Source organism: Primulina eburnea, chromosome 17, assembly GCF_022965805.1.
Source record: "Primulina eburnea isolate SZY01 chromosome 17, ASM2296580v1, whole genome shotgun sequence".
Lineage (NCBI taxonomy): Eukaryota > Viridiplantae > Streptophyta > Magnoliopsida > Lamiales > Gesneriaceae > Primulina > Primulina eburnea.
The window spans coordinates 8,242,405-8,251,912 of NC_133117.1; the positions used below are offsets into that span (position 1 = coordinate 8,242,405).

The 9,508-nt window shown below is 34.5% G+C and overlaps 1 protein-coding gene across 2 annotated transcripts; it reads left to right on the plus strand.

Moving 5' to 3' along the window:
• The first annotated feature begins 3,233 nt into the window (after window positions 1–3,233).
• Window positions 3,234–7,410, plus strand: LOC140818333 (uncharacterized). 2 transcript variants are annotated; one of them, XM_073178266.1, is made up of 14 exons: window positions 3,234–3,534; window positions 3,817–3,944; window positions 4,029–4,100; window positions 4,196–4,309; window positions 4,401–4,469; window positions 4,553–4,609; window positions 5,495–5,548; window positions 5,614–5,676; window positions 5,824–5,886; window positions 6,073–6,237; window positions 6,322–6,477; window positions 6,559–6,639; window positions 6,731–6,783; window positions 7,042–7,410. In XM_073178266.1, exons 1-11 carry the CDS (start codon window positions 3,237–3,239, stop codon window positions 6,373–6,375), a joined length of 1,137 nt encoding a protein of 378 aa, XP_073034367.1. In that variant the 5' UTR covers window positions 3,234–3,236; the 3' UTR covers window positions 6,376–6,477; window positions 6,559–6,639; window positions 6,731–6,783; window positions 7,042–7,410. The 2 variants fall into 2 exon arrangements, with proteins under 2 accessions (XP_073034367.1, XP_073034366.1); XM_073178265.1 differs by having other exon boundaries at window positions 6,322–6,456; window positions 6,537–6,639.
• The last annotated feature ends 2,098 nt before the right edge of the window (window positions 7,411–9,508 follow it).

Genomic DNA, 9,508 nt, shown 5'->3' on the forward strand with positions numbered 1-9,508 from the left:
TGTCAGAACCACAAACTGACGAGAATCATGAAATCTCTATCAATTACATTAATACTGGAAAAATATGGAACCGAAAAGATATAGATGAAATTGATGATATATTTTCTTATAATGTGGCAATCGACATCATAAATGATAACGAAGATCATGAACCAAAATCTTTTGGTGAATGTAAAAATCGGCATGATTGGATAAAATGGAAAGATGCCATCCAAGTTGAATTAGATTCGCTAAATAAACGTAATGTTTTTGGACCTATAGTCCTTACACCTGAAGGTGTAAAACCTGTTGGATACAAATGGGTTTTTATTCGAAAGCGAAATGAGAAAAATGAAATAGTAAGATATAAAGCTCGACTTGTTGCACAAGGTTTTTCTCAAAGGCCTGGAATTGATTATGAAGAAAAGTATTCTCCTGTGATGGATGCAATTACGTTTCGGTATTTGATTAGCTTGGCGGTATCTGAAAATTTAGAAATGTGTCTTATGGATGTTGTTACAGCTTACTTATATGGATCACTTGATAGTAATATATATATGAAAATCCCTGAAGGATTTAAGATGTCTGAAGCAAAAAGTTCAAAACCCAAGGAATGTTATTCTGTGAAATTACAAAGATCATTATATGGGTTAAAACAATCAGGTCGAATGTGATATAATTGACTAAGTGATCACTTGATGAAAAAGGGATATGTAAATAATTCAATATGCCCTTGTGTTTTCATTAAGAAAACAACATCCGGATGCGTAATTATTGTTGTATATGTTGATGATTTAAACATCATTGGAACGAATAAGGAAATTCAAGAAGTTGTGTCATACTTGAAGGAAGAATTTGAAATGAAGGATTTTTGAAAAACCAAGTATTGTCTGGGTTTACAAATTGAACAAAAAGAATGTGGAATGTTTGTTCACCAGACAAATTATACAGAAAAGATCCTTAAACGTTTTAATATGGATAAAGCAAATCCTTTAAGTACTACAATGGTTGTTAGATCATTAAACATAGAAAAGGATCCATTCCGTCCATGTGAAGATGATGAAGATATTCTTGGTCAAGAAGTACCATATCTAAGTGCTATCGATGCCCTTATGTACCTTACAAATTGTACAAGGCCTGATATATCTTTTGCCGTGAATCTGTTGGCAAGATTTAGCACATATCCAACAAAGAGACACTGGAACGGAATTAAACACATATTCCGTTATCTACGAGGAACGACAGACTTGGGACTTTTGTATTCAAAAGATGCTAATCCAAGTATAATTGGTTATGCTGATGCTGGATACTTATCTGATCCACACAAGGCACGTTCCCAAACTGGATATGTATTTACTCGTGGAGGCACTGCAATATCTTGGCGTTCACAGAAACAAACGCTCGTAACAACTTCATCAAATCATGCCGAGATTATTGCACTACATGAAGCAAGTCGTGAATGTGTGTGGTTAAAATCAATGACCCAACATATCCAAATTTCATGCGGATTATCATTCTATGAGAAGCCTGTGATACTATATGAAGATAATGTTGCATGTGTTGCTCAAATGAAAGAAGGATACATAAAAAGCGACAGAACTAAACATATTCCTCCTAAGTTCTTCGCATTCACTAAGGAGCTTGAGAAGAATAAATATATTGATGTTCGTCACATTCAATCAAGTGAAAACTCATCAGATCTCTTCACAAAGGCACTTCCTACGTCAATATTCAGAAAGCACATATATAATATTGGGATGCGCAATCTATGAAATTTGTGAAGAATTGTTCATGTTAACATCAGGGGGAGTTTACGTGACTGCACTCTTTTTCCCTTACTATGGTTTTTATCCCAATGGGTTTTTCCAAGTAAGGTTTTTAACGAGGCAGTACAAAACACGTAATGAAGACATCATCGTATCATGATCATCATCACAAGGGGAAGTGTTGAAAATAAATGATTTGAATATTGAAAAGTAATAGTTGAATATTTGAATGTTGAAAATAAGAGTTGTAAAGTTAGAAATTTGTGTGTGATGATGTAGGTAATGATGTATTTTATTTTTGGATTATTTGTAAAGATTTCCTATAAATAGATCTCTCATTTGTGAAGAAAATCACAATTGAGTAGAAAGAAAAATATTATAAAGTGTGTAGTTTGGTAAATTTTGAGAGTTTGAGATTTTTACTTTTTACCATAAATTTTTACTTTTTCACAACAATATCTTATTAAGTGGTCCATGTGTTGATGATTAAAATATTTAATAATGCACAACTTTATGTTATCTACTTGTCATGTGTTTGTAAAGATTTAGATGTAAAAAATTATATCGTAAAAATTATATTGATCATACTGTTTATCTTATTAATCATATTTTTAAATTCAAAATATATCATCACGAGAAATCACAATTTAAATTTAAACTTATCCGATGATGGTACAAGTTTTATATAAATAGTTATGTTTAGGGTCTTAAACATACACACCTAAAGTTACGCAACATCATAAATCTTAAACCACTAAAATAAATCCAAGAGGTGTTCAAGGTGTTCTTTATTTTCAGAGTGAGTCTCATGTGAGACTGTTTCACGGATCATAATCTGTTAGACGGGTCAACCCTACTCATATTCACAATAAAAAGTAATACTCTTAGCATAAAAAGTAATACTTTTTCACGGGTGATCCAAATAAGAGATCCGTCTCACATAAGTTTTTGTTTTATTTTCAATGGCTAATGGTGATATTCTATTCATTTTTCCACATTCAGTATCATGTCATTAAGTTTAAACATGAATAAGTCCTTACATGGATCAAAAGATTTTTAAAAAAGTGCCGACTTTCGCTCGGATTCTACATGTTGTACATGATCCAATGGTGCAACTGATCAAATTGAACCAGAGAAATTTTCACTGCCCAGAGTACTGTATTTGCAAATCCGTCCATTTTATGTAATTTTGATTATAATAATTGTCGTTACTAAAAGAACTATACTACTATATGTTTTACAAAATTTAAGATGCATTATTTATCACCAATCATAACATTCGATAAAAAATCATATGCTCAAATATTCTCACAAATTATGTAGTTATTAAGACAAAGACCACATAGTCAAAATAACTTTTAATAAAACAACAAACTATCGATTTTAATTTTTCGAAAACACTACCTCGTGGACGTCAAAAAGTTGTCCAAACTTTACAATATTTTGCAACCTAACATGTGGTTTTCGAGTACCAGAGAAAATCGTAAGGGGATGGGTGAAACGGTAAAATCAATCAACCGAGTCCCCACGATAAAACTCGAACCGCATTTTATCTGCTCCGATTCTTTTGGTTTCTCTTCAATGGCGTCCCGAGTATGGCTCCTCCTTGTTGCTGTTCTACTGCCCGTGCTCTTCGCGGGAACTGCGTGTGCAGAACCCTCGTTTCTTGTGGAAGAAGAAGGTTCCGTTGCATTTCAGGTCCGGGATGACGCTGTGTCCCAAGTTACGGCGGCCGATGCTTCCTCTGAACTGGAACTGCTCCAACTCAAGTCAAAGATCACTTATTTAGGTATCATTTCTTTTATCTAATGGATTTTTTGATTGATTCCTAGATTCTGTATTTTTTAGGAGCATTTGGAAGATCTTATCACTTCAACCTTGTCTATTTCGTTCGAATTTGGTTATGCTTTTTTTCGAATTCATCGTGTACTGCTGGTTAACCGTATCGATCAGGTGTTTTCTTATACGGGCTTGTGAAATTATTGTGTGTTAATTGTTGCTTATCGTGATTTATGAAATATTTGAGAATTTTTTTATTAATTTTGATTTTTGAATGGTTTTGGGATTGAAGAAACGAGCATTGAGGAAAAAACGGGCGAGTTGAAAGAAAAGGATGGGAGTATTGAGCATTTGGAGAAAGTTATCCAGGAGAAGTCAAATGTGTTGGTTTCACTGCAGAGCACAGTGCAATCACTTGGGGTGAAAATTTGTACTGGATGTTGAAGTCTCGTTTAATGATTTAATCATTAGTGATGTGTTGAATTTTTCTTTCATTCTTTCTAGGAAAAGGAAACCTTAGATGTGAAAGGGCGGCCAGGAGAGGTGGATGCTCGCATGAACAACATCAAGAAACAGGTGTTAACATAGTTGTGTGGATTCTGGAAAAGATATTGTCATGGCAAATCTTTAATTTGTATTTATGCTTTGTGTTTGTGGTTCTTCTATGACAGATTATTAATCTTAAAAAGGAGATTGAGGTACAAAATGAGAAAAAGGATGCTCTTGAAGTTCAAGCAAATATAGCAGAGAAAAAGATCGAGGGAATGAAGTTGAATCTTGAAAATGTATGTTCACTGTTGTATAAATCTTCATTTCCCGGAGAATGTTCTGGATGGAAGAGATTTCCACTTTTTGATGCCTTTCACTTCGTTACAGCTCCAAAGGATAAATGACGAACAAAAGTCAAAGATTCGCAATGCTCAGCGTGCTCTTCAAGTGGCAGAGGTTTGTTCAACCCCCAAATTACTTCTTTTCTTTTTAATATACATGGTGTGCACGTGTAACTGTGCTTTGGTTGGTGTTTACAGGAAAAAATGCTGAAAGTTAAATTGGAGGCTTCTTCCATTTCCAAACAGCTAGAAGAGGTGATTTTATTTTCTTCTTTTTTCACCTTGGCTCCTTTTTTAACTTGTTTGTAGATCTGGTTGTTCACTTTCTGATTCTAGGTTCAACGTTGTTAGATTGAAGGTGACCTGTTATATTTAATTTTTGTGTGATCCATATCTTTGCATTTTTACCAATTTCCTTGAATTTAACAATTCCAGGTTATCGTCTTAAATTCATGTGTGCTCTGATAGGGAAACAAGTAACAATGCACAAAACTAGCTGTCATTACTTACAATGCTATACAAGTTAGGAAAGTATTGAAAATGAAAGTTGTACAGGGATTACATATATTTTGGTTTACTCCAAGAAAATTAAATCGTGAATAGGTTTTGGTTATGTTAGAGGATATATTATTTATTGCTGGAAACTCATTTAGATTGAGTTTCGCTGTAGTGGCACTCTCATTTGGAATTCTTTCTGAAACTTATGCTAGGAAGCAGCGCCTCTGATTGGGCTGGTGACACAGATATTGGGATAGAATTTTGTTCACTGACGCATAAATGGGACAAGAGCACTCAACTATTTCCTTTAATCCATTGAGATGTGCTGAGTGTTGAACTGGATTTGCATAGGTAGAGAGAGGCAATACATCACTTGTTTTGAATCTGCATGATTAGTTTGGTTTGCTAGTCCGTCTATTGATTTTCAAAGTCCCATAGTGACTTTTATCAGTAGTGTTGTGTTTTTTAAAGATTTAACATGTATATTTACATGACAAAAGCCTGAGCTGGTCTATTTGTTCAAAAAATCTCCATCCACAGAATTGATGGAGTGAGAAAATCTGTTGGTCAAAATGGTTCAATGAAGAACACTGGTAATGTTGTGTTACATAGACTAACTTCATTAAATCAAATTATGACTAGGTTCGTCAAGCTTGGTTGCCATCTTGGCTGTCTACTCATTTAGTCCATTTTCAGGTAATGTACTTATGAAGAAAATTTTTAAGGGAGCTTTCTCTTAATGAATTGTCTTAAACATGCAGTCATTTGTATTAAGGCACTGGGATGAGCATGGGAAACCAGTATTAGATCTGACAATTCGAGAGGTGTTGTGCTTTCATGTCATGCGTTATTTTCTCTCTACATTTGATTGAATTTTATGTCTGTTTCCAAGCTTGATGTCTTTCCATGCAAAAGGCTCCGTAACTTTCGATATTTTCTATGTAACCGTTCTGTTTATAATGACTATTCAGTCTCTTAAGAAGAAATCTGAAGTTGAAAAGTGGATGCGGCCTCACGTAGAGACTTTCAAGAAGGTAAGTTATTTGGAGATGTCTTTCATTTTCAGGATTCAAAATAGTTTCAAATTCTAGTTTTTGTTAGTTAGTAGAGGCTACAGGGTTCTCTGCTGTGCTACCTGTGACAATGGAAAAAAGGTGAATTTTTTGAAAGTTTTTTGTATGGTTTAACGAATAGGAGATATTTCAATTATATGTTTGCAGCAATGGCTCCCAACTATCAAAAGTCGCTGCAAAACTTTTGTCGATGATTTTCAACCACTGGTTCAATCACTTTCTACTCAAGCCATTGATTATTATCATGTGGCTCACAGTGCCATTGAACCACATGTGGTAAAAGTATTAGAGGTCACGGATCCATACTTCCAGGTATGCAATAAAAATCTTTGGTGATTAAAAATTTTACATTGTCAACTCAAGTTGGCTCGACTTTATCTATTGATATTTTAACAGGAAGCCAAGATGTTCACAAAGCCGTATGTAGATCAAGTTTCAAAGCCGTGCTAAACCTCATGTGGATAAAGCACTTAAATCTTTTAGGCCCTACTCAAAGAAAGTGGCTCGCTACCATAAAAAGATCACTAAAAAGTGCGCGTGTACCATTCCCTGGTATGAGCTGCATAAATCACATATATTTCTTCTTGGCATTGATCTTTCCCCCTTCTAAGTTAACATATTAACATTTTGAAGGTCGAAGCAACTCTACATAAAACATTAAGAAGTTACGAATTGACAAAACCTCTTGCGACACCAAGATTTGTTTGGTTTACGGTAAGTCTGGCACAAGAGTAGCACTTTCTAAATTTGAAATGCTATAACTCATAAAATCTGTATTTTTATGTTTCGTTCTTTTTCTATCTAGGCCTCAGTTTTGATGGCAATGCCCCTGGTTGTTCTTTCCAAGCTACTTCTACGGTTAGTGTTTTCCATATATCTTTAATTGTCAAGTATTTTTGCATTTTAATGTCCTTCCGATCCCATTTACAATCTGCAAGAAATGTTGGACTCCTGTGAAAAATCCATCATATTTGGGCTCTACATCAGTTTTTGATTACTTAGATCAGTAGAACAAACTGCTGAGAAATCAAAATGGAACTGAATACTTGCTACAGCTGCATCATCCATTCAGAATTTGCCTTCGAACTTATGCTGAGCTTTGATTTTACATTGCAGTAAAGAGCCAAAGAGACGACGTCGGCATACCCATAAGACAAGCCATACTCACCGGAGGAATAAACGTTCGCGTCAGGACAAATGATCTTACACAAGATATCTTGGCCACACCCACGTATACTCCAAGTATCAAAATTTTAGGTACCATAGTCGGCATTCCATTTCAAAACACTACAATAAAACATGGAGTTTAGCAATAGAATCGGCGACGGAAATGTTTCTTTCACTAATCAAAGATTGTTTTGTGGTGAAATCTGCATCTGGACCTGTTGATGTCCTCTTTTCTATTTTTGTTTTGAGTTGTATTCTTTTATAAATGATAAATTATATTATTTCTTCATATTTTATGAGTGACACGAATCTCTCTTACACTTGTTATTCAGTTACATATATAAATGTGAAACGATCCCAATCGTTAAACAACCTGCTCGGTTTTTTTTTTCCACGGGTGTTCGAGCTAGTTAATTAGATGAATGTTTGACAAATGATCATGAGTTTGATTTTCTCTATCGATATTTTTCGGGTGAGTCTGTACACATGGTTTGTCAAGAACTCAATACTGCCCTCAGCATACTTATTGACTTCATCCATTAGTAAGTCAAATTGAGTCTGGAGCATCAATCACGTTTTCTTTTCATTTCCCAAAAATTAGCATTGTGGTAAAGGTGGAATCCAGTCCTGACTTGTACTCAACTGGTTCTCTACTCACAAATCCGTTTTGTAGATTAGGAGATGGGTGAGTAGATGGCATGGGAATAACCCTTGGAAGGGCAGCCACGACTATCAGCTTCAGTTTCTCTGTTGGCTTGTCCTTAGTTCTCTCAACACTTGGTTCTTGTGAGGCAGCAAGACTTTTTGAGTGGAGTAGATGCAGGTCTGGTTTTCAGGGTCCTTAGATTCTTTGGAGGAGGATTAAAAGCGTGTGTCTCAGAGTAACTTGTCAGAAGGACCCGTTTCTTTTTTGTCTTTGGAGCCTTATCTGGATGGCTTTCTTCTTTGATGCCTTCTTGGTATCAGCCAGTTCCTCTTCTATAACTTTCTTAACAACCAACAACCGAGTTGTAGAGATGTTCAGGGCATTGTCCCTTCGGCTTGAGTGATACAATATTGGAGGCATTGAGAGCCTTCAACTTATGCAGGGTGACTGGGTCACTGATATTTACTCCATCATCTTCAAATATCTTGAAAGGGGAAATGCAAATCCAGGAGACTGCTTCTCCGATTGAATCATAGCTTTCAATTTCTGGAAGAGAATGGATGACTAATTGACTTTCATTCCGGATGTAATTGTAGTCATGACCAGAAATTTCTCAGCATTAATTGCAGCAAATGAACCTACCTTGGCTAATAGACACTTAGCCACTATGTCAGCAAGCAAATAATATTCCAACTTCATCTCTTTCTTCGGTCTTGATAGCTTTGTTGGATGCGGAAAGCTTAGCTTACATTTCTCATTTGCATTTTGAGATATTTCAGAGAAGGGAGAAATCCTTTACTTTGAAAACTTGAAGGGCCGAAGGTTGCTGATGTTTGCTGCTGTAATTTACGTGGGAGAGGTTGCTGATGGAGGGGAGGGGTGGCTTAGGGTTAGCGTAGGTTAATATTTAAATAGAACTAGTCACCGAGGCACACGCGTTGCGTGTGTCATTAATATATGAAGCCAATATATTTAACATTCATGATATTACAACATCATGAAACCAAAATATTTTGTATTTTAATCATGAAAGACAGTGGATTCCAAAGCTTACATAAACATGTCAAACTCAATTTGTTATCTTACATGATATAAGTTTTGATCATAAAAAATAATATTATTTGAAGTCGTAATATCATCTCATGTGAAATAATGATAAATTTCAATGTGAAAGAAATAAACAAATAGTCAAATGATTGTCCAAAAAATATCAGAATATAAAAACCTAAAATTTATTGAAGGTAAAAACCTCAAATTTGTCTTCTAAATTCAGCTAATAAATTGATCAAAAAACAATTAAACTGTATTTATCTTTAGGCATTTTATTAATAAGTTAAACCCTCTATGTTCTAGCGTAATATTAAAATATGCATTTTATCAAATTTTACCCAAGTACAACATAAAAATACAAAATAAATAGAACAATCTATTAAAACGTGCTATAAAAAAATTGATATGACATAAAAAAATGTAAACTACTGCAAAAATGTCTCTAAATACATGACAAATAAGTAGAAATTGACAAACTCCTTTTATTTGCCAAAAAACCTAAATATTGTAAGGAGACCACTTGACAAAAATGAAGAATACAAATTCTAGCAATAATGGAAGAATTAAATCATTTCCGGAATACACATACTATTTTTTGCTTAAGTTGAAATAGAAGGCAACAAATTAAGTAGCTAGAACATTGAAAATAATAAATTTGTAAATCCATATTAAGGTCAAGTTTATCATTGTAATTCAAAGAATTTTAAAAACCTGTGGTGT